Source organism: Ornithorhynchus anatinus, chromosome 10, assembly GCF_004115215.2.
Source record: "Ornithorhynchus anatinus isolate Pmale09 chromosome 10, mOrnAna1.pri.v4, whole genome shotgun sequence".
Lineage (NCBI taxonomy): Eukaryota > Metazoa > Chordata > Mammalia > Monotremata > Ornithorhynchidae > Ornithorhynchus > Ornithorhynchus anatinus.
Genome location: NC_041737.1, coordinates 58,097,684 through 58,120,589, shown reverse-complemented (window position 1 = coordinate 58,120,589; position 22,906 = coordinate 58,097,684). Strand labels below are relative to the sequence as shown.

Below are 22,906 nucleotides of genomic sequence, written 5' to 3'. Positions count from 1 at the left end.
TCCAGGGACTCTGGGGGACCCTAGAGACTTGACTGGGAAATGCCAGGAGCTCTGATGAAGGGCAGAACCCATGGAGGTGGTGTAGAGCAGTGGAGGGGGGCAGCGGGTGGAGTGGACAGAGAACAGCAGAGGAGACAGTGAGGGACGGGGTGAGCATCGGGATGGGCAGGAGAGTGGAGGGGGGAGCAGAATGGCAGAGTCTGAGAGAGGGCAGGGTCAAGATGGGGGAGAAGAAGAGGGGAAGGGTCTGGGTCAAGGCAGGGAGACACAAGAACCATCCCAGATACAGCATGAGCCTGGAAGTCAGAAGGAGCTGAGTTCTAATCCCGGTTCTGCCACTTGTCTGCTGTGTGACCTTGGGCAAGTCATTTCACTTGTCTGTAAAATGGGGATTAAGACTATGAGTCCTCTGTGGGACAGGGACTGTGTCCAACCTGATTAACTTGTATCTACCTCACAGAGTAAGCATTTAGCAAATACCACAGAGGAAAAAAAAGAGAAAGATGGGAGAGGGGGCGGAAGGGGTGAGAAGAGAGCCTGGCCTGTTTGCCTGGCCAGGGGGAGGAGGATAACCAGCTGAATGACCATCAGATCGCTGCCAGAGGCTGATGAAGAGTTCAGAAGAGGGCGGGTGGTAGGGGTAGGAGCTGGAGGAGGTGGAGAGAAGAGGGAGGGAAAGGGAAGGAAGGTGGGGGAGATAAGGGGGAAGAAGGGGGCAGGGAGGAGGAGGAGGCAGTTCTATTCTAAAACCAAAAAGTGCCAGAGCTCTTGCCTCAAAAAACAGCAGGGAGGGGAGGGGGGCCTATTTGCATACTGATTGGATCAAATGTGCATATTACTCATTTCTCATAAAAATTCATAGAAATCCCCCAGCCCTCCTCCCCCCAGGGCCCCCTCCCCTCAACACCCCCCCCCACCCATCCGCCCACCAGCTCCTTACCTTGATGTCGGTGTCTGGGGTGACAAACTCCTTCAGACACTCAATGGGGCCCATGAGGAAGGGGCAATGAGATGAAAACACCTGGAATCAAGAGCCCAGAGCCATCAGGATCCTGGGGGGCCAGGGAGGGGCCTCCCCCTACCCTTCAACTTCTTTTCAGTGGCACCCAGCTCCTAACCCTCTTCCTGGCCCCTCCCCCTCTCCTCCAATGGCCCCAGACCCTGCTCTGACATTCCCTGACATCCACCTCCCACTGCCCCTCCGGCCCCACTCGCCTCCCGCAACCCCTCCTGGGCCATGGAGCGGAAGGTGAGGATGACTCCGATGATGGTCATACGTTTCAGCACGTTCTCTGCCGCTGTGGAGAAGCAGAGGAGGGGGGCTCTGTGTGAGAGCAGGGATCCCTTCACACAGCCCCTCCCCAGGACCCTTCCCCACCCCCAACTCTAGTCCAGCTCGAGTCCTCTGCCACCCTGATTCCTCACTGCCAGGTCATCTCCAGCCATGGGGCTCGGGGCTTCTAGACCACCCTACCCCCATCCCCAAGGCCCCCAGGACCCCAGGAAGCAGGGCAGCTGACCATTGAGGCGGGGCAGCAGAGAGGACATCAGCTCTGGCTTGCTGAAGTTGGACCGGATCTGGACGAGCACATCCATGTTCTCCACCACCAACTTCTGCAGCGGGGACCGCAGAGGGACCCACCAGGAATCACAGGGGACTGAGTTTGTGTCTGGGGTCTGCTTCCCTGCCCCCTTCCCTCCCCAGGACCCTCCACCCCCCTTCCCTACTCTCTGCCAACCTTATCCCACCTCCTCCTGCCCTGCTTCCTCCCCATCTGGGGCTCACGGTAGTCCCAGCCTCTTTCACCCCCACCCCTGCCCTGGCTCCCCAGCCCCAGGCCCGGTACCTTCAGCTCCACGATCTGTGAGGTGACGTGCCACATCAGGTTTTCACTGAGGAACTTCATGCCATAGGGACCCAGGAGCTCAGCCAGGGCCCGCATCTCTGGGGGTGAGTGAATGGTGTGGAAGAGGCAAAGGGGGAGGGAGAGAAGGGACAGGTGCCTTCTCCTCGTGTGCTTGAAGGGAAGCTGGGCAGGTGCTGGGACCCCTGGCTGGGTCACCCTTGTACTGCCTACCTGGCTGGAGCCAGAGATCCTTAGCCTCCCCTCAGCCTTTCTGGGGGTTGTCAAGCTCTCTTTGGCCCCTCAGCCTCCTCTTGGCTTCCTGGCCTCCTCTCAGCTTCCTTTGGGCCATACAGTCTCCCTGGAGTTCCTCAGCCTTCCTGAGGCCTCTTGACCTCCCCTCTGACTCCCTGGGGTTGGACACCCAAGACTCTGTCCAGGCCCTAAGGTCCTCAATATCCCTGAGCTTGGAAAAGGTCAACACACCCCTCCTTCCCTCCAATCAAAACCGGCTTTGGAACTCACCACTAGGTTCAGGGGATGGGGGTTGGGACCAGCCTGCTGCCTGTCCTTACCCCCTCACCCCAGTACTCCCTCCTGAGTCTTGGAGGACATCACATCCACCCCCCTGCCTCTGAGCAGGACACCCCAAACACAGCTAAGGTAGGGGAAGTGCCCTTGTAGGGGTAGACACTCAGAGGGGAGGAGACAGCCATAGACCTCCCCGCCCGGTGGTCAGAAAGTCATTCTTTCAGGCTAAATTCACCAATGACCTCCTACTTGCCAAATCCAATGGCCTCTACTCTATCCCAATCCTCCTCAACTTCTCAGCTGCCTTGATCACTGCAGACCACTCCTTTCTCCCGGAAATAAGATCTAACCCTGACTTCATTTACACTGTCCTCTCCTGGTTCTCCTTCTATCTCTCTGGCCACTCCTTCTCAGTCTTTTTCACAGGCTCCTCTGACTCCCACCCTCTAACTCTGGGAGTCCCTCAAGGCTCAGTTCTGTGTATCTTGATGCTCCCATAGCTTCAACTACCACCTCTTTGTGAATGATTCCCCAAACTCTCTCTCCAGCCCAGACCTCTCTCCTTTGCAGTCTCATATTTCCTCCTGCCTTCAGGACATCTCTACTTGGATGCCCTGACAACACTTCACACTTAACATGTCCGAAATAGAATTGCTCATCTTTCCACCCAAACCTTGTCCTTCCGCTGTCTTTCCCGTCACTCTAGACAACACCACCAGCCTCCCTGTCTCACAAGCCCATAACCCTGGCATTATCAAGTCATCTCACTCATTCAACCCACCTATTCAGTCTGTCACCAAATCCTGTCAGTTTTACCTTCACAACATCTCTAAAATCCACCCTCTCCTCTCCATCCAAACTGTTACCACGCTGAGCCAAGTATTTGTTATATCCCACCTTAACTACTGTATCAGTCACCTTGCTGACCTCCCTGCATCCCGACTCTCGCCACTTCAGTCCTTACTTCACTCTGCTGCCCAGATCATTTTCCTAAAAAAAAATTCAGTCTATGTCTCTGCTCTCCTCAAGAACCTCCAGTGGTTGCCCACCCACCTCTGCATCAAGCATAAACTGCTTCCCACGGGTTTTAAAGCACTTAATCAGTTCTCCCCCTCCTACCTTACTTACTTTGCTGATCTCCTACTACAACCCAGCCCACACACTTCGCTCCTCTAACTTCAGCCTACTCACTGTAACTCAAACTTGTCTCTCACCACTAGCTCTTGCCCAGGTTCTCCCTCTAGCCTGGAACTCCATTCCCCTTAATATTTAACAGTTCACTACCTTCCTCACCCTCAAAGCCCTCCTAAGAAGACATCTCCTCCAAGAGGCCTTCCCTGACTTAGCCCTCATTTTCCCTACACCCTCTCCCTTCTGCATCACCTATGCACTTGGATCTGTACCCTTTAAACCCTGGATTTTCACCCCATCCTCAGCCCCCATCACTCATCCTATTCCGGCTAGATTCCTGCATCAGGCTCCTTGCTGATCTCCCATTCTCCTGTCTCTCCCCACTCCAGTCCTTACTTATTAACAATAATAACAATAATAATAATAATAATAATATTTATTAAGTGCTTACTATGTGCCAAGCACTGTCATAAGCACTGGGATAGATTCAAGGTAATCAGGTTGGACACAGTCCCTGTCTCACATGGGGCTAACAGTTTTAAACCCCATTTTACAGAGGAGGTAACTGAGACCCAGAAAAGGGAAGTGACTTGCCCAAGGTCACACAGCAGATTAGAGGCAGAGCTAGGATTAGAATCCACATCCTCTGACTCCCAAGCCTGTGTTCTTGCCACTAGGCCGTGCTGCATACTTCACTCTGCTGCCCAGATCATTTTTTTTTTTACAAAAACGCTCAGGCCACATTTCTCTGCTCCTCAAGAAACTCCAGTGGTTGCCCATCCACTTCCACATCAAACAAAAACTTCTCAACATTGGCTTTAAAGCACTCAAGCACCTTGCCCCCTCTTACCTCACCTTACTACTCCCCTACTACAACTTGGCCCACACGCTTTACTCCTCTAATGCTAACCTTCTCACTGTGCCTCGATCTCGTCTATCTCACTGCCGACCCCTCATCCATGTCCTACCTGCGGCCTGGAACACCCTCCCTCCTGAAATCCGACAATTACTCTCCCCTCTTCAAAGCCTTAGTGAGGGCACATCTCCTCCAAGAGGCCTTCCCTGATTAAGCTCCCCTTTCCTCTTCTCCCACTCCCTTCTGCATCACTCTAACTTGCTCTTTTTGTTCACCCTCCTCCCAGTCCCATAGCACTTATGTACATATCTGTAATTTATATATTTATATTAACATGTCTCCCCCCACTAGACTGTAAGCTCATTGTGGGCAGGAAATGTCTGTTTTTTGTTGTATTGTACTCCCCCAAGCGCTTAGTACAGTGCTCTGCACACAGTAAGCACTCAATAAATACAGTTGAATGAAGGAATGCATATCAATAATTTCTTTTAATGTCTGGCTCCCCTTCTAGACTTCATGTTTCTTGGGGGCAGGAACGTGCCTACAATTCTACTGAGCTCTCCCAAGCACTTAGTAGAGTGATCTGCACACAGTAAGCACTCAAATACCATTGATTGATTGATGAAAAGGAGAAATATGAAGGGGATGGAGGGAAAGAGGAAAGAGGAGGAGTAACAGCAGCAGTAAGCTGTACTAGTAATAATAATAATAATGGTATTTGTTTTAAGTGCTTTCTATGTGCTAGGCACTGTACTAAGCACTAGGGTGGGTATAAGCAAATTGGGTTGGACACGGTCCTTGCCCCACGTGGGGCTCACAGTCTCCAACCTCATTTTACAGATGAGGTAACTGAGGCACAGAGAAGTGAAGTAACATGCCCAAGGTCACACAGCAGACAAGTGGCAGAGCTGGGATTAGAATCCATGACCTTCTGACTCTCAGGCCTGTGCTCTATCCACAGTGCTGTGCTGCTTCCCTAATAGTAGCAGTAGTAACTGCTCTTAGATTGTGAGCTCCCAGAAGGACAGAAACCATTCTAATTCCCAAATGTGTATTCTCCCTTAGTGCTTAGTATAGGGCTCTACATACAGTCAGTTCTTAACAAACACTTTTCTACTTACTACTACTAGCAGCAGTAGCATTTACTGAACAGCCACTTGGTGCTTGAGAAGTAGAGGACCATGAAATGACTCGTTCCCTGCCCACAAGGAACTTATACTCCAATCGGGGAGACAGACATAAAAAAGCAGGGAAGAAGGAAAGGCCATCAACTGTCCATGCTTCATCTTCATCTGTCACTCCCATCCCACTGCTTCATCCAGCAGACCACCATTCTACCCATCTTCAAAGTTCTTCTGGAATCCCACCTCCTCCAGGAGGTCTTCCCTGATTAACTCTCATCTCCCCTCCATATGACCACCCTCCAATCACTTCAGCACTTCCTTATCAACTAAGAACTTGGATTTTCACTCCGCACACATACCCTGTAGTACTCCTGTACATATCTTTCAACTCGGTTGCTTCTTCCTGAATGCAATTCCTTTTAGCGACCATCTCCCCCTTTAGACCGTAAGCTCCTTGAGGGCAGGGATTGTGTCTTCTAACTGGGGTCCTCTCTCACCTCAGTGGGGAGGGAGGGGACAGGGGTCTCACCGGAGACGTCGGAGAACTCCTCGGCGCTGAAGGTGGACTCGCCCTCACGCGGAGGGATGCTCATGAAGGCCTGAATAGCCGGGGAGAGGATGATGGTCCCGCCGCTCGCCTGTCTCAGCAAGCTCTCCAGGTACCTGGGAATCGGCAGGGAGCTGTTATCTCTCCACCCTTCCCACCCCCTGCCCTCGGTGGGCACTGGGGAGCCTTGGGCATGCCCAAATGCACAGGCATCTTCTGGCCCCAACCCTGGTCCCCCTACCCTTAGAGAAGCAGCGTGGCTCAGTGGAAAGAGCACGGGCTTTGGAGTCAGGGCTCATGAGTTCGAATCCCAGCTCTGCCACTTGTCAGCTGTGTGACTGTGGGCAAGTCACTTAACTTCTCTGTGCCTCAGTTCCCTCATCTGTAAAATGGGGGTTAAGACTGTGAGCCCCACGTGGGACAGCCTGATTCCCCTATGTCTACCCCAGCGCTTAGAACAGTGCTCGGCACATAGTAAGCGCTTAACAAATACCAACATTAACATTACCCTGGCTCCCTGGCCCCAGACCCTCTCTTCCAACCCCTTTGCCTCAACCCCGCCTAGTACAGTGCTTTGCTCACAGTAAGCGCTCAATAAGTACAATTAATAAATAAAATAAACCCCTCTCTACCCCGGGTTCCCTGGCTGTTGCCCCAGCTCCAGCTCCTCCAACTCTGCTCTTCCCCCACCCACCCCTCTTCTTCCCCGGATCCCACCCAGGAGGGCTGGCGAGAAGCTTTGCTGCATTTTACTGCTGCTGCATGGCCGAGTGGATGGAGCACGGCCTGGGAGAAGGTCATAGGTTCTAACTTGTCTGCTGTGTGACCTTGGGCAAATCACTGTACTTCTCTGTGCCTGTTACCTCATTTGTAAAATGGGGATTGAGACTGTGAGCCCCACGTGGGACAGGGGCTGTGTCCAACCTGGTTTGTTTGGGTCCACCCCAGAGCTTAGTACAGTGCCCGGCACATAGTAAGTGCTTAACAAATACCAGCATCATCATTATTATTATATTATTACCAGGGGGTCTCCTGCTGCCCCGCCCACCTCAGCCCCTCGCCGGAGCATCGGGCTCCCACTGTGCTAACGCTGGACCACGAGCGCCACCCAGTGGGCTGGGGAGGTAGGGAACCTTGTCCCCTTTTCTCTCTCTGGCTGGCCCTGTATCGCCCCATCCTCACTTCCCACTTCTTAGACGCCCCCATCCCCAGTCCTGGGGGCGATCCGAGGTCCGGCCTGGGGTGGACTGAGGACGAAGGCGAGGGGAGGGCGTGGGAAGGGGAAAGGAGCAGGAGGATGAAGGGGGAAGAGAGGGGAAGGGGTGGGGGGGATAAAGAGAAGAGAGGAGAGGAGAGAGGACAGAAGGACCAGTGCCCCTAGAGCCAACCCTTGGGTGTGTGACCAGTTGCGAAAGCGAGGCTTCGCCTTGTAAGGGTCCCAGATTAGTCTCGAGGGCCTCCTGAGAGTTTAAGAGACCCCCAAATTGGAGCGTTATGCTTTGTCAGGTCGCCGACGCCTGCCCTGCAGGCCTCGCCCCTCCCGCCCCAGCCCCAGCCAAGGTCTGGCACGGACCAGTTGGTGTAGAGCGTGGTGATGGTCTGCTCGCCGGCCGAGTCCAGCGGCTGGGTCTGCTGCAGGAGGGCACTGCGGATGACCCGGGTGGCGTCCGCCCCCAGGAACTGGGCCAGAGACTGGATGAAGCCCACGTAGGCCTTGACTCCGGCCAGCACCTCCGAGGGCCGCGCGATCTCCTGGGTGGTGGCATTGTAGCCGGCCAGCCACACGATGGCCCTGCGGAATCAGGCCGAGGGGATGGACGGGGCTGGGGCGGGGCCTGGACCCCGACCCCTAGCCGCCCAGCCCCTGGACAATGGGGAGACTGGCTGAGGAGATGGGCGAGGTCAGGAATCCCGGGCCACAACCCCAGCTGGCCCGCCCCTGTGCTCTGGGGACTAATCATGTTGGTATTTACTATGTGCCAAGCACTGTTCTAAGCGCTGGGGTAGATACAAGGGAATTGGGTTGTCCCACGTGGGGCTCACAGTCTTCATCTCCATTTTACAGATGAGGGACCTGAGGCCCAGAGAAGTTAAGGGACTTGCCCAAGGTCACCCAGCTGACAAGTGGCGGGGCCGGGATTAGAACCCATGACCTTACTCCCAAGTCAAGCTCTTTCCTCTAAGCCGCTAAACCACGCTGCTTCCCAGATCTGGGCAACTGGCTAAGGAGATGGCCAAGGGAACTGGCCCAGGCTTCCAGGCCCCGCCTCCAGTTAGAGACGACCAGTCACAGGATGGCCCTGCAGAGACGGATTTAGAGACTGGGGAGGGGCCGGGTTTGACTCTGGCCACGCCTCCTATTCGTCTATCCCCTGGGGCTCTGAGGGCACAGACCGAGGGACTGGGCGGGGCTTGGGCGGACCCTAGAAACGTGGGCCCCACCCCCTACCCAGCCTACCCCCAACCCCCATCCCCATGGGTCTGGGGAACACAGGCCGGGGGGCTGGGTGGGTCTGGGGTCCCTCCTTCCCGCCGTGGGGGCTGTTCCCACCCTCTTCCTGACCCTCATCCTTCCCCCGCTTGACCCTGGGACCGGACATCAACGCATGGACAGGGGAGGGGGGCAGGGCCGGGGACCTGTACCTGTTGAGCCGGCTCTCCAGGTGACTGCTCAGGTACTCTGACGGGTAGATCGTGTGCTCAAACACGGTGAAGCTGGTGGCGTGGTTCATGGACTGGGACAACTCCGTCAGAGTCTGGTGCAGTTTGTCCATCCTAGGGCAGAGGAGCAGAGAGGGAAGGGCCAGGGCAGGGGAAGTCAAGGGTCAGGTGCCTAGGGGGCTCTTCTCAGCACTGGATGCCCGGCGTGTGCCCCTGCTGGCTCTGGGCACAATCTGTAGAGGGACCACGGATCTCCTGTCCCCAGCCCTTTCCGTATAGGAACCACCCACTCTGGCCCCAGCCCCATCCCCTACCCGGACCACCCATCCCGGTCCCGTCCCTGAGCCCCTTACGTGGTGACGATGCTTCGGTTCTTCCTGTGGCTCTCAGCCCCAGGCTTGTCCCTCTCAGGCTCCCCCTTCTTTGGCATCTGCTTCTGTTTGCTCGCCTTCTTGTTCTTGGCCTTACTGATGGTGGTAGCACAGTGTTTGGGCAGCAGCTTTGAAGACACACACACACACAAAGTGTGTCAGTCAGGCCCCCAGTCTTTACCGGCCACCTGAAGTCCCTGCAACCCCTGTATCCCTCCCCCCCTCACACACACACCCCAGCCCCGGGGTCCTCTGGGGTGAGTTCACGGGGCTGCCAATCTGGAGGGAACAGGGCAAGTTGATAAATCAGGGCCCAAATTCTGAGCAATTACTGCAGACTCAGGTGGCCTCTGCTCCTCGGCCACCCCGACCCTGAGATTTCTTATTGGCTGGGGGAAAGGGTGCGTGTGGGCCTCTGTGTGTATGTGGTGGTGCGGGGGGGAGAGGGTGTATGTGTGTATACACGGTTGCCTGCATGTCTCTACATGCCTGAGTAGGTCTGCATGTGTGTCTGTGTGCATGGGTGTACGAACACATGGATGGGCAGGTCTGGGCATGCCTGTGTGGAAAAATGGGGACCCAGGAGGATGGGTGGCTTGTGGGAGGCAGACGGGGACAAGCTGGGAGGGTCTGAGCTCTCTGCAGAGGGCTGGGGCAGTGGTGGGTGGGGAGGGGATGGAGGGTGGGGAAGGGATGGAGTGAGGCAAGACCTGGCCACCGGAAGGCAGGGGGTGGCTGGGCAGGCCAGAGAAGGTTGGGGGGTGCCCCTCTTCCGCACAGAGGTACCTGCTCACTGAGTTTGCGTTGCTCTGCACAGATCTCCAAGACACAGTCGCTGGTCAGCTTTGCCAGCTCCTCCAGGAAGGAGTTACAGAAGTGGAGGGCATGGTTCCTCAGGTGGGGGTACTGGTTGGGGTAAGGGGGGCAACACAAGGACAAATGTGTGTCACTGAGCCCGCCTCAGCCTCTCCCTCCCCACAGGGATGCCTGGGGCAGTAGTCCTTGGGCCAGTCCAGAGCACCCTAGGGATATCTGCAATTTAGGATCTGGGCATCTGGGATTTGGGGGTTGGGATCTGGTGGCTGGATGCTTGGACTTGCTAGTTAGTAGCAAGGGGGTAGGGTACTGCTGGAGGTTGGGGCCCTCAGGGTAGGCATCCCAAGGAACCCTCCAGACCCAGGAGCTCAAGTGGACCTGTACTGTCCTCACAGCAGGGGGACCACAAGTCCTTGAATCACTTGGGGTGAGGGGTGTCAACCCCCGGAGTGTTGCCCCAGGTGGCCTCCAGACCCTGCCATTGAGCAGTCCGCCAATGTGGGGGGGGGGAGGGCCAGCAGATGGCGGTGATGGGGAGGGAAGTAGGGTAGGGGAGGGGTCCCTCACCTCCTCCGGACACATGTCGTGGGAGCAGTTAGCAAAGTGGGAGCAGATCAGGGGGAAGGCGATGACCCGGCACAGCATGGAGGGCTCCTCCAGTGTCAGCGCAAACATCTTCTCCAAGACGCGGGGGTGAAAGCTGAGGCCAAGGGGCAGGAGGGGAATGTCACGGCCACCCCTCTCCACGCCCACCTCCCCTTTGGCACCCCCCATCCCTAGCCCACACCCACATCTCCCAGGCCTGACTGCGAGCACCCGGGGGGTGGGGGGATCCCCTGCCCCAGGACCTCTGGCTGGACGCACCAGAAGGTGGACAGGTCAGATGTCTCCACCAGGATCTCCTCCACCGAGTCCAGCATGCGGGAGTGGAACACGATGAGGTTCATGATTTTGGCCAAGTCAGGGTTCTCATGGAGGTGCAGCGGTGCCTTGGCCACACTGGTATATGCCTAGAGGGGGAAGGGAACAGGAAAGGTCTAGGGGGGCACCAGGAGGAGAGAGGCAGAGGGCAGTAGAGGGAAAAGGGCAGGGGAAGCCAGGGGGAGAGGGGCAGAGGGCACCGAGGGCAAGGGGGAGAGGCAAGAGGAACTGGGGGCGTTGAAGGGGCAGAAGCCAGGGGATCAGAAACAGGGATCGGAACCAGGGATTTGGAACCGGGTAAGAGAGGCCTACTCACCTGTAGCCGGAACCAGTCCAGCCTCAGCCCTGAGAAATCAAACTTCTCCCCAGCCTCGACTGTGCAGAGAAGAGGAGGGGAGATGAGGCTACCTCACTAAGAGGCCAATCCCAAGCCGCAGCTCCAAGTCCTAAAGGTCATCCGGTCCCTCCCCCTGCTTTGGGGCAGGATCCTTTTCAGGTCCCCCCACCCCCACAGACAAGACCCTTGTTGACCCCCAGGAACCCCAGCCTCCAGGCTCCCGCGCCCGCTCACTCTGCTTGGGGTTCAGTGAGGACAAAGTGCTGACGAATGACGACATGATGACTGATTCCTCCTCGGGGCACACGGTCAGGTTCTGGAAGCAGGATCGGAGGTCAGGGGGCTGGGGTTGGCCAGCCCTGGTCACACCAGGAAAAGACGCTAGTAGTTGGGGGTTGGGGGCGGGGGGGGGGGGGGGCGATGAACTAGAGAGAAAAGCTTGTCAGCAGGTCCCTTTCCCCTACCCTAGAACCACCTCAATTAATGTTTTAGCCTCTGTCTTAACATTTCTTTCTCTCAGCCTGTCTCTCAGCCTCTCTCAGCATTTCTGTCTCTCAGCATTTCTGTCTCTCAGCAATTCTGTCTCTCAACTCCTCTCTCTGCCTCTGTACTCTTTGTCTCTGACTCTCCCTCCAGTCTGATGAGTTTGGGATGATTTGCAGTGGGGGTGGGGGTAGGGATAGGAGGGAAAGAGCTCTCACTCAAGGATTTAGTTACTGAGTATGGCCTAGTGGCAAGAGCATGGGCTCGCGAGTCAGAGGACCTGCATTCTAATTCTGGCTCTGCCATTTGTCTGTTATGAAAATTTGAGCAAGACACTTCACTTCCCTGGCCTCAGTTTCCTCATACTCTGGGAACCCCAAATGGGACAGGGACTGTGTCTGACCAAATGATTTTGCATCTACCCCAGCACTTAGCACAGTGTTTGGTACATAGTAAGTGCTTAAGGGATGAGGAGCCGTGTGGTCTAGAGGAAAGAACACGGGCCTGAGAATCAAAGGATCTGGATTTTTTTATGGTATTTGTTAAGCACTTAGTAATGTGCCGGGCACTGTACTAAGTGCTGAACAATGTACTAAGTGCTCGCAGAGTGGCCTAGTGGATAGGGCACAGGCCTGGGAGTCACTAGGACCTGGGTTCTAATCCTGACTCTGCTACTTGTCTGCTATGTGACCTTGGGCAAGTCATTTCACTTCTCTGTGGCTCAGTTTCCCCATCCGTTAAATGGGGATTAAGAGCCTCATATGGCACAGAGACTGTGTCCAACCTGATTAGCTTGTATCTACCTCAGCTCTTAGTTCAGTGCCTGGCAGATAGTAAACACTTAACAAAAACCTTAAAATAATTTTTAAAACCCCTCTGTGCCTCAGTTACCTCATCTGTAAAATGGGGATTCAATACTGAGTCTCTCTTCTACTTAGATTGTGAGCCTTGTGTGGGACATGGATTGTGTCTGACCTGATTATCTTGTAATTTCCCCAGTGCTTAGATCAGTGCTTGACACAGGGTGCTTAACAAATACCACTCCTATCATTATTAATATTGTTATTATCACTGATACCACCATTATTCATTATTATTATGCCCCTTCCCTCCCCACCACTGTTTTCCCTCATCCTTCGCCACCCGCCCCCAGCCCAATCCTGGGCATACCTGGATGATGTCACTAAGCACAAGGGCATCGAACCTGGACAGGTACTGAAGGTGGTAACGCTGGATCACGTTAGCGTATCTCCGGACAAGGCTCCTTATCTCCTCCAGTAACAACAACAGCTCCGCTATGTGCCTGCTTGAACAGGGTTGGGGTGTGACAGGGTAGAGGGACGGGTGAGGGACGAGGGACAGAGCAGGGGTGGGGTCAAGTGTGTGGCATTTTTTTTTAAATGGCATTTGTTAAGCGCTTATTATGTGTCAGGCACTGTACTAAGCATTAGGGTAGATACAAGACAATCAAGTTATCCCCCTCTAGACTGTAAGCTCGTTGTGGGCAGGGAACATATCTACCAATTCTGTTATATTGTACTCTCCTAAACGCTTAGTATGGTGCTCTGCACACACTAAGTTCTCAATAAATATGATTGATTGACACAGACCCTGTCCCATAAAGGGCTCGAAGTCTTAGTCCCCGTTTTAAGGATGAGGGAACTGAGCAGAAAGAAGTTAAGAGATTTGTCCAGTGTCGCACAGCAAACGAGAGCCAGTATTAGAACCCGGGTCTTCTGACTCCCAGACCCGTGTTGTTTCTACTAGGCCTTGCTGCTTCTCCACGCCGGTTGGACCCTTGAGGGATCAAATAGTCCCTTCCCCTGCCTCAACATCCAGTCAAGACTGTTTGATGCTTCTTTTATTCATTCATTCAATTATATTTATTGAGCACTTACTGTGTGAAAAGCACTGTACTAAGCACTTGGGCGAGTACAATATAACAATAAACAGGCATATTCCCTGCCACAATAAGCTAACAGTCTAGGGTCTTTTATATGGAGAAATCTCTAGGAACAGAGACCCCCTCCCAACTCCCCCAGCCTCACGTATCTCCCCGATCCCTCAGATCCCCACCCCACCCCTGGCACTCACGGATCCACGAAATCCTCCGGTGTCTTGGTTTTGGTGACGTTCTCAGCGTGGCGGACCAGCCAGTTGACTTCATCGCGGATGAAGGACAGAGCCAGGAAGGCAAAGAGGGCCTGGGGAACGATGGGATGGGAGGCGGCAGAGGCGGGGAGATTAGCTGCTGCCGGCAAACAGCTCACGCACCCTGGCCGACCCCCTGACATCTACAGCCTCGGATCACCCCACCCTGAAATAATCATCCAGCCGCACAGAGACCATCACACACAGGCAGGCAAACACAGAAGCGCATACACACACACGCTTGCCTTAGGACCCAAGAGTCCAGGCTCGTCGGTGAACACCATCTCCAGCTCCTTGACGGCACTGCGCAGGAAGTTCCGCCGTTGCCGGTGAAACTGGCCGCTGGGGGAGAGGGATAATGAGGGTGTCAGAGAGATTGAGGCCATGCCAGCCCCCCCAAATCCCACCCCCAAACAGCCAGCCCGGGGAGCCAGAACCAGCCCCTCCATTGCAGGGTTTGGGGGGCCAATGGCAAAGCTGGGAAGGAGTCAGTGGGCGTGGAGAGCACTGGTGTGGGGCACCAGGCTGTGCCAGGACTGGGGTCCCAAGCTCACCATCCCCCCCTCAGCAGGGGGCACCCAGGGGACACCCACCTGTTGATGGTTGCCTGCTCCTTGCATTCCTTTATATCCGACACCCGCTTCCCATACCTGCGGACCGATACACAGCTGGTCACCGGAGTAGGGGTGTTTTGGTCGGGGCAGGGTGGGAGGAGAGGGGGCCGCTTCCTCCAAGGAGCCTCCTGTCTTGTCCTGTCCTCCCCACTCCTGCCAATAAGGGTCCTGGCACTTGAGAAGCAGAGTGGCTTAATGAAAGAGCCCAGGCTTGGGAGGCAGAGGACATGGGTTCCAATGCTGCCACCACCACTTGTCTGCTGTGTGACCTTGGACAAGCCACTTAACTTCTCTGTGCCTCAGTTACCTCATTTGTAAAATGGGGATTAAGACTGTGAGCCCCACGTGGAACAATCTGATTACCTTGTATCTACCCCAGAGCTTAGAACAGTGCTTGGCACAGAGTAAGTGCTTAACAAATACTATAATAATATTATTATTATTATTCACTGCAGGGAAGCATTGCCAGGGATATTTACTGACCATCTCCTGCCCTCCAAACCCTCTGGGGGTCTAAATTTCATCCTGCTGGGGAGACTTGCTGACCACCCCCTGCCCCTAACCCAGAGGGGTTCCAAGGGTCTGAGCTCCATCCTTCAAGGGAGACTGGCTGACCACTCTTTTTCCCCAACCCTGAGGGGAGGCCCCAGGGTCTGAGCTCTGTACTGCCAGGGAGACTCACTGACCACCCCCTGCTCCCCAGTCCCAAGGGGCCACAAGGGACTGACTCTCTCTGACCTCACTTTGCCTTCTCCAATCCCTAGGAACTCTGGGGGTCTGAGCTCTGGGCACTGGAGAGACTCACAGACCACCCCCTCCCCCCTAACCCCAACTGGCCAGCAGAGAGGCTCTGGGGCTGGAGATGGGGAAGTGAGACCCATGGGAACCCAAGGTTACCATTAACTACTGCACCACCACAACCTCCACTGCACCGCAACAACCACTACAGCACTGCAGCCACCCCCATGGCACACCAGCAATCTCCATGGCACCACAACCTCCCCTGTACTGCAACAACCACCGTGGCATCACAATAACCTCCACAGCAACACAACCTCCCCTGAACCACAACCACCTTGGTATCACAACAGGTACCACAACATCCCCTATATCGCAACAACCACCAGGGCATCACTGCAACTTCCACGGCACCACAACCTCCTCTGTACAGCAACAAGCACCCCAGCACCACAACCACAACAATGGCACCACGACAACCAGGATACATTTTGGCCTAGTGGAAAGAGCTCAGGGCTGGGAGTCAGAAGCACTGAGGTCCTAGTTCTGGCTCTGCTCCTGGCCTATTGTGTGACTTTGGGCAAGTCACTGCATCTCTCTAGGCTTCAGTTATCTCATCTGAAATGGAGATCAGATCTCTGCTCTCCCTCCCTTTAGACTGAGAGTCCTGGGTGAGTCCACTGATCATATTGTACCTACCTCAGCATCAGACGCACAGCGAGCCCTTAATAAATACCCTAATAATGAATCATCAGGAAAAGTTCAGAGAAGGTGAAGTAGACACAACCCCCAGGACCCCTTCCGTTGCCCTGCACCCTCTTGCTCTCACCCTTGTCCTCTGCTTTTGTCTCTTATCCCCACCTCCAGGAAGCCTTCCCTAACACAACCAGCCCCCTCTCACCCATAGCTGCCCCTACCTGTCTGGACAGGTATGTTTGAGCATTGGCCGGGTAGTCCCCCAGTGCTGACTGGCACCCCAAGGGCCGGCCAGAGGGTCCTCTTGCTCTCAGAGAGGTCCTGTCACCTGACTCTACAGTCCTCCCCTTTTTACACCTGAGATGGGATGAGCAAAACACCTGCAGTGTGAGGTCGCCACAAACCCTCAAGCAGACTTTTGGCCACAGTAGCTGCTGCAGTGGCTATGGACTTCCTTACTCTGAGCCATGAAGAGCCTGAAATTCTGCTCCTCTAGCCACAGCACCCTACTGACTTTTGTTTTTACTTTGCGTTTCGTGTACCTGTCCTTGTCTTTGATCCTGTCTCATTGCTTCTGATGTGACTGTCTCTAATACTCATAGTTTGTGAGGCCCTCCAGGGACAGAGTCTGTGTCTAATTCCCCCTGTTTATTTTCTCATTGCTCAGTATAATGCTCTGCACATAATAAGTGCTTAATAAGAGAAGCAGTGTGGCCTAGTGGATAGAAATGGATCTGGGAGTCAGAGGACCTGGGTACTAATCCCAGGGTCTGCCACTTGTCTGCTGTGTGGCCTTGGGTAAGTCGCTTCATTTCTCTGGGCTTCAGTTTCTTCATCTGTAAAATTGGGATTAAGATGTACAGTGCTAAGCATTTAGTACAGTGCTCTGCACACAGTAAACCCTCAATAAATATGACTGAATGAAAGATATGAGCCCCGTTTGGGACATGGACTGTGTCCAACCTGATTAGCCTGTGTCTACCCCAGTGCTTAGTACAGTGCCTGGAATATAGTAAGAGAGAGAGGGAAAGAGAAAGAGAGAAAAAGAGAGTGAAAGAGAAAGAAAAGACTATTCAATTCAATTGTATTTACTGAGCACTTACTGTGTGTGGAGTACTGTATTAAGTGCTTGGGAGAGTACAGAATTACATTCCCTGCCCACGACGAGGGTGTCTGCAGCCAGCCCCCTTCAGGTAGGGCCCCAGGTGGTGAGGGGGTGGCTGTCCAGGTTGGGCCCACATCCCTTACCCTTTCAGGCCGCTGAACAGCTCCTCCATGACCTTGTGCACTTGCAGCCCGTCTTCACGGATGAGGGTGATGAACAGTGATCCCTGCAGCCCCAGCTTCCACAACTCCTGGCACTGTGGGTTCGAGTTGAGGCAGCCATGGCACAGGAGGAACCCGACTGTCAGGGAGAGACAGGGGGCCGGGAAAGGTGTGGGGGGTAGTCCTATGAATCTCACCCTGGGCCACCCCTCAATCCTACCTCCTCTCCCTGTTCCACCCTCCCTCCTTGTCCCACTCCCAACGCAGAGCACTGCTGGGGAGAGACAGGGGGTGGAGGCCAGGAATTCTACCCTGGACCACCCCCAGCCTCCCGCCCCCAGGATGGGCCCCTTGCCCTTTCTGCCCTCCCTGCCCTGCTCCCTGCACAGAGCAGGGAAGTGGGAGGGAGTCAGAATTCCAGGGGAAGGGGGAAACATGGGATCTCTGTCCCCTGTGACGTCCTGCCCCCTGCCCCAGAGCCCAGCCCAGTGCCACCTCCACCCAGACCTTGTGGCCAAGGTGCGGGGTCTTTAGCACTTACTGATGATCCAGCGCTCCATCACCTCCACGGATAGGTACTCACAGGCTATCTGCAAGGTGGGGAGGGGGCTCAGGGGTCTGGTCAAAGCCAGGCCGCACCCGCAGACAGCTCCATCCGGGGGTGGGGGAGAGGGGCAACAGCCTTGGCCACTCTGTCTGCTTCCCCCAGGCCGGGAGAGTTTGTTTCCAGTGAGGGGGACCTCAACCTCCCCATCCCACCAATGGAGGCCCTACCCCCACATGCCTCTCCCACCTCCTCTCTGGAGCCCACTCCCATGCCCACCCATACTTTTGCAGATGAGGCAACTGAGGCACAGAGAAGTGAAGTGACTTGCCCAACATCACACAGCAGATAAGAGATTAGGACCCATGACCTTCTGACTTGCAGGCTCATGCTTTATCCACTCTGCCATGCTACTTGTGGTTCTAAGCAAGGTATTCTGGGACTTGTAGTTCTGAGTCCACTTTCCCCTCTGCCCCCCCAAGTCCCCCTCCCCTCCCAGTCCCCTCACCCCAGCCTTGGGGTGGCCTCACCGTATCTGAGTTTTCAGGGTTGATCATAGTCGGTGGGGCACTGATGAGGCTCAGGAGCTGGGCACTGCGCCACTGCTCTGCCCCCTGGTTCCTGCGGACGAACAGGAAGTGCAGGGAGAGGAGAGCGCTGCTCACAGCCTGTGGCAGGGAATGGAGAGTGGGGTCATCAGGGGTCCTCCCTGTCCATCCCTGCCCTGCCCTCCCCTCCCCATCCTGCCCCACAAGGGTCAGGCACCCAGGCCGGGGGAGCTCACTTTAGTGTGGGGTCCAAATTCCTCTGTCAGCTTCTTCAGTGGGTGATCATATTCCAGGATCATCTGGCCCAGACGGGCAAAGCTGGGGTCACTGGAGGCAACAGGGAGGTCGAGGGGTGGAGGGAAGGGATGGGCGTTGGGAGAGGAAGAGGGTTGGAGAGACGAGAGGAAGATGAGAGGGGAGGCCAAGGAGGGAGAAAGTTACAAATCAGCCTCCCTGCAAACTGGGATTGTCAGGACACTGGGGCCCCTGACAGGGAGGGGTGTGAGCCCGGTGTGGGCAGGGATTGTCTCTTTATTGCTGAATTGTACTTTTCAAGCACTTGGTACAGTGCTCTGCATACAGTAGGAAGCGCTCAATAAATACAATTGGAATGAATTAATGAATGAGCGGATGAGGCCTTTTGGAGTAAGGATGGGAGTACCACAGTACAGTCACAGCAGTGCAGGATGGAGAAGGCCGCAGAACGCTTCATGCAACATGGATGTGTGATCACACATATGTGATCTCAGTAATAATAATAATATCTATAGTCTGCTATGTGCCAAACATTGTACTAAGCACTGAGGTAGATATAAAATAATAATGCCTCACATGGGCCTCATAGTCTAAGTAAGAGGGAGCATGAGTGTGGAATCCCCATTTTGCAGATGAAGAAACTGAGGCCCAGAGAAGTGAAGGGACTTGCCTAAGTTCATACAGCAGACCTGGGGTGGAGCTGGAATTAGAACCCAGGTCTTCCTGACTCCCAGGCCCATGGTCTATCCACTAATAATAATAATAACTGTGGTATTTGTTAAGCACTTACTATATACCAGGCACTGTATTAAGCATGAGGTGGATAAAAGCAAATTGGGTTACAAATGAGGTAACTGAGGCACAGAGAAGTAAGTGATTTGCCCAAGGTCATACAGCAGACAAGAGGCTGAGCCAGGATTAGAACCCATGACCTTCTGACTCCGAGGTCCGTGCTCTATCCAATAACCCACGCTGCTTCTCCGCAGGGGTTGCCCAGGTGGACGAGCTAATGGAGCCCAGTCTGACCCACCCTGCCCCTCCTATGTCCCATGGGGACTTCTGCCACTCCCCGGGCCCCACCTGTGCCCCTGCAGCATCTCAAGGGCACAGTTGTAGGCTCCAATGAGGATACGGCGGTCGTCGATTCGCGACAGCAGCAGGATCACGGAGGTGTAGGTCACAATCAGGTCCAGGTAACTCCGAGTCAAGTCGAAGTTAAGGTTCTGGGATGGAGGGAGAGATAGGGTGGGGTCACCATGGAGATCAGTCCTGTCCACTGGCTCCTTCCTCCCCAGATAATAATAATAAATGTGGTATTTGTTCAGTGCTTACTATGTGCCAAGCATTGTACTAAAGCACTGGGGGGAATACAAGCAAATCAGGTTGGACACAGTCCCTGTCCCACATGGGGCTCAGAGTCTCAATCTCCATTTTACAGAGGATGGAACTGAGGCATAGAGGAGTGAAGTAATTTGCTCAAGGTCACACAGCAGACATGTGGCAGAGGTGGGATTAGAACCCATGACCTTTTGACTTCCAGTCTCATGCCCTATTCACTATGCCATACTGCTTCCCAGAGCCCCATTATTTTCCACTTTTAACCTCCAAGCACCACATTCCTTCCTGTTCACCCAACACTCCTATCTTTCCCCGTTACCATGAGAGATTCCATTTCTCTGGTCCCCCCCCGAGGGCCCCATCCCATCTACCCCATTCCTCCCTGCCTCTGGTCCCAGTGGCCCTGAAGCCCCCCAGAGTGGGGCAGGAGCCCCGAGGTGGGGAAGAATTGGGGAGGGTCTTTGGGAAGACACATGACTGCTAGAAGGACCAGTGCTGGCCAGCGTCCTCCTGTGAGTTAACAACTCCGGCTTCTTCAGAAATAGGCTTGAGCTGAGGTGTTCAACTTCTGTTCCCCATCAACCCCCAGCCAGATGCTCTTCCAGCCCAACCCCTCCCAGGGCAGAGGGCCTTACGATGTCAAAGTGACACTGGCAGGCGTCAATGGTGTTGAGAAGCTCATATACGTGGTCCTGAGGGCAAACAGAGGCAGAGTTGGCCAGGAGTGGGAACAGTAGAAGCATCCCAATCTCTCACCGGACCCCCCCAAAACAGAGGACGGGGGTCTCTGATCTTTCCCCCGACCAGTGGACGGGGCAAATGGCCATTCACTGTGGTCCCTAGGTCAAGGGAAAACTGTGCTATAGAAATCAAGCGCTCTGTGGGCACAGAAAATGTCACCGTTTATTGTTGTATTGTACTTTCCCAAGTGCTTAGTATGGTGCTCTGCACACAGTAAGCGCTCAATAAATATGATTGAATCACCCATTCAACAGGAACAAATGAACTCGGGAGTACCTAGCTCAAAGATGTTATGTCTATTTCAGCCTCTATCCATCTCCCCAGCTAGATTATCCACTCCTGGAGGGCAAGGATCATGTCTACTAACACTACTGAACTCCCCCAAGTGTTCATTCATTCAATCATATTTATTGAGTGCTTACTGTGTGCAGAGCACTGTACTAAGTGCTTGGGAAAGTATAACACAACAATAAGGTGCTCTGCACCTAGTAGACTGTTAAATCCTTGAGAACAGGGTTCACATCTACTAACTCTAGTGTACTCTCCCAAGTGCTCAGTACAGTGCTTTGCACACAGACTGTAAGCTTCTTGAGGGAGGGATCAAATCTACTCATTCCATTGCACTTTCTCCCAAGTGCTCATTACAGTGCTCTGCACACGGTAGACTGTAAACTCTTTGAGAGCAGGAATCATATATTCTAACTCTATCATAATCTCCCAAGCACTCAGTATAGTGCACTGCACATTGTAGTGTGGAAGACAGACACTAAAATAAATTCCAAGTAGTGGAGGTGGTAGTTTCTCTCCAAAGCTTGAAATTAAAACCTGTTTTAGCAGAGTTGGGTGTCCTCGGGTTTTGTCGGGAGAAGGAAGGGTCGGGGCTCAGGAGGCTGGGAAAAGGGTAAGTCCCCTTTCCAGACCCCAACCACAGAATACAGGGGATGATGGCGGGCTGGGGGCAGCTCACCCGGAACTCCATAACGTCCACAAATGACTGGTAGTAGTTAGTGAGGTATTTGATGATCTCTGCTTTCTCCCGGTGCACAGGGCCCAAGTGTTGCTGGGGAAGAGCACAGAACAGTTCAACTGAAGAGCAAAGGGGCTTAGGCTGCAGCAAGATGGATTTAGGTTAGACTCACATAAGGACTTCCTGGAGGTGAATCTGGGAGGGTCCTTGGGAAGAATCCAGAATACTAACGATGATATTGATTAACCACTTATTAGGTGCCAAGCCCCACACAAAGTGTCAAGGCAGATACAAGTTCCTGCCCAAATGGGACTCACAGTGGAAGGAGGGAGAATGAGGATCTTCTCCCTAATTTACAAATGGTCCAGAAAGGTTAAGTGACTTGCCTGAGGTCATACAGCAGGCAAGGGAAGGAACCAAAACTAATCGTCATCATGATAATAATAGTGATATTTGCTGACTCTGCTCTGCACATAGGAAGCACTCAATAAATAGCACTGATGGATTGATTAGGCACCTACTATGTATCAGCATGCACTGAATTAAGCATTGAGGTAGATAGTGTACAGTCTGAGCCAACACAGATCCTGTCCCACATGGAACTCACAGTCTAAGCTAGAGAGAGAACAGGTATTGAATCCCCATTTTACAGAGGAAGAAGCTGAAGCCTAGAGAAGTTAAGCAACTTACCCAAGGTCACACAGCAGACAGGTAGCAGAGCCAAGATTAAAAAACAGATTTCCTGATCCCAATTCCATGCTTTTCTCACTCAGTCAACTCGCAGTGGGGGCAGCGTCTCCCGCTGTGCCCAGCCCCACCTCTCCAAACCCCCCTGAAATTCCCCACTCCCAACTTCAGTCCATGGACAGGGAGTTGGTTTCGGGCCTGCAGAGCCCATGCTACAGAGCGGCCCTGAAGCAGTCCAGATGACCCTTGACCTCCTAACCTCTGTTCTGTTGGGGTGCAGATCCTACCTTCCTTGTGGGGACTCATGAGGACTGGGAGGTGGGGGTTGGGGAAGGGAGCGGGGCTCACCGTGCTGCCTCTGACATCGATGGTGGGAAACTTCTTGTTGATGTATTTGAGCGACGACTCCATGGATTTCTCCAAGAAGAAGGGCGGCTTCCCTTTGGGGTCTGAGCATGTCTGAGTGGATCACAGAGCCACCCCCCATCAAACTCCTGCCCCTCACAAAAATACCCTTTCTAGGCTTGAGGATCGCAAAGCACTTAACAGTCACTCCCAGCTGCACCCCAGGGGATAAGAGCAGGGCGGTCTGGGTCCCTGGGCTCTCTGCAGCTTCCTCTTTCTGCCTTCCCTTCTCTCCCCTCCCCCCCACCCCCTGACAAGCAGGGAGGGGGCTCTGATGAACATGTTTAACACCCACCCTCACAACACAGTCCTACCCCAATTTCCCCCAGACTCC

General features: G+C 54.2%; 1 protein-coding gene across 5 annotated transcripts in view; it reads right to left on the bottom strand.

Moving 5' to 3' along the window:
- Nucleotides 1-22,906, bottom strand: part of NCKAP1L (NCK associated protein 1 like) — a 33,649-nt gene that overhangs the window by 9,675 nt on the left and 1,068 nt on the right. For all 5 annotated transcript variants that reach the window (XM_029073798.2, XM_029073794.1, XM_029073795.2 and 2 more), the window contains exons 2-26: nt 22,516-22,626; nt 21,481-21,573; nt 20,408-20,464; nt 19,515-19,657; nt 18,416-18,506; nt 18,162-18,299; nt 17,629-17,677; nt 17,070-17,226; nt 14,367-14,423; nt 14,019-14,115; nt 13,717-13,826; nt 12,793-12,925; nt 11,374-11,455; nt 11,119-11,177; nt 10,746-10,891; nt 10,449-10,581; nt 9,852-9,971; nt 9,048-9,193; nt 8,677-8,808; nt 7,607-7,825; nt 6,016-6,149; nt 1,848-1,945; nt 1,521-1,614; nt 1,216-1,298; nt 941-1,021 (exon numbers count right to left, since the gene is read on the bottom strand). In XM_029073798.2, the coding sequence (XP_028929631.1) occupies nt 941-1,021; nt 1,216-1,298; nt 1,521-1,614; nt 1,848-1,945; nt 6,016-6,149; nt 7,607-7,825; nt 8,677-8,808; nt 9,048-9,193; nt 9,852-9,971; nt 10,449-10,581; nt 10,746-10,891; nt 11,119-11,177; nt 11,374-11,455; nt 12,793-12,925; nt 13,717-13,826; nt 14,019-14,115; nt 14,367-14,423; nt 17,070-17,226; nt 17,629-17,677; nt 18,162-18,299; nt 18,416-18,506; nt 19,515-19,657; nt 20,408-20,464; nt 21,481-21,573; nt 22,516-22,626 (2,763 nt within the window). The remainder of the gene's footprint in view (nt 1-940; nt 1,022-1,215; nt 1,299-1,520; nt 1,615-1,847; nt 1,946-6,015; nt 6,150-7,606; nt 7,826-8,676; nt 8,809-9,047; nt 9,194-9,851; nt 9,972-10,448; nt 10,582-10,745; nt 10,892-11,118; nt 11,178-11,373; nt 11,456-12,792; nt 12,926-13,716; nt 13,827-14,018; nt 14,116-14,366; nt 14,424-17,069; nt 17,227-17,628; nt 17,678-18,161; nt 18,300-18,415; nt 18,507-19,514; nt 19,658-20,407; nt 20,465-21,480; nt 21,574-22,515; nt 22,627-22,906) is intronic.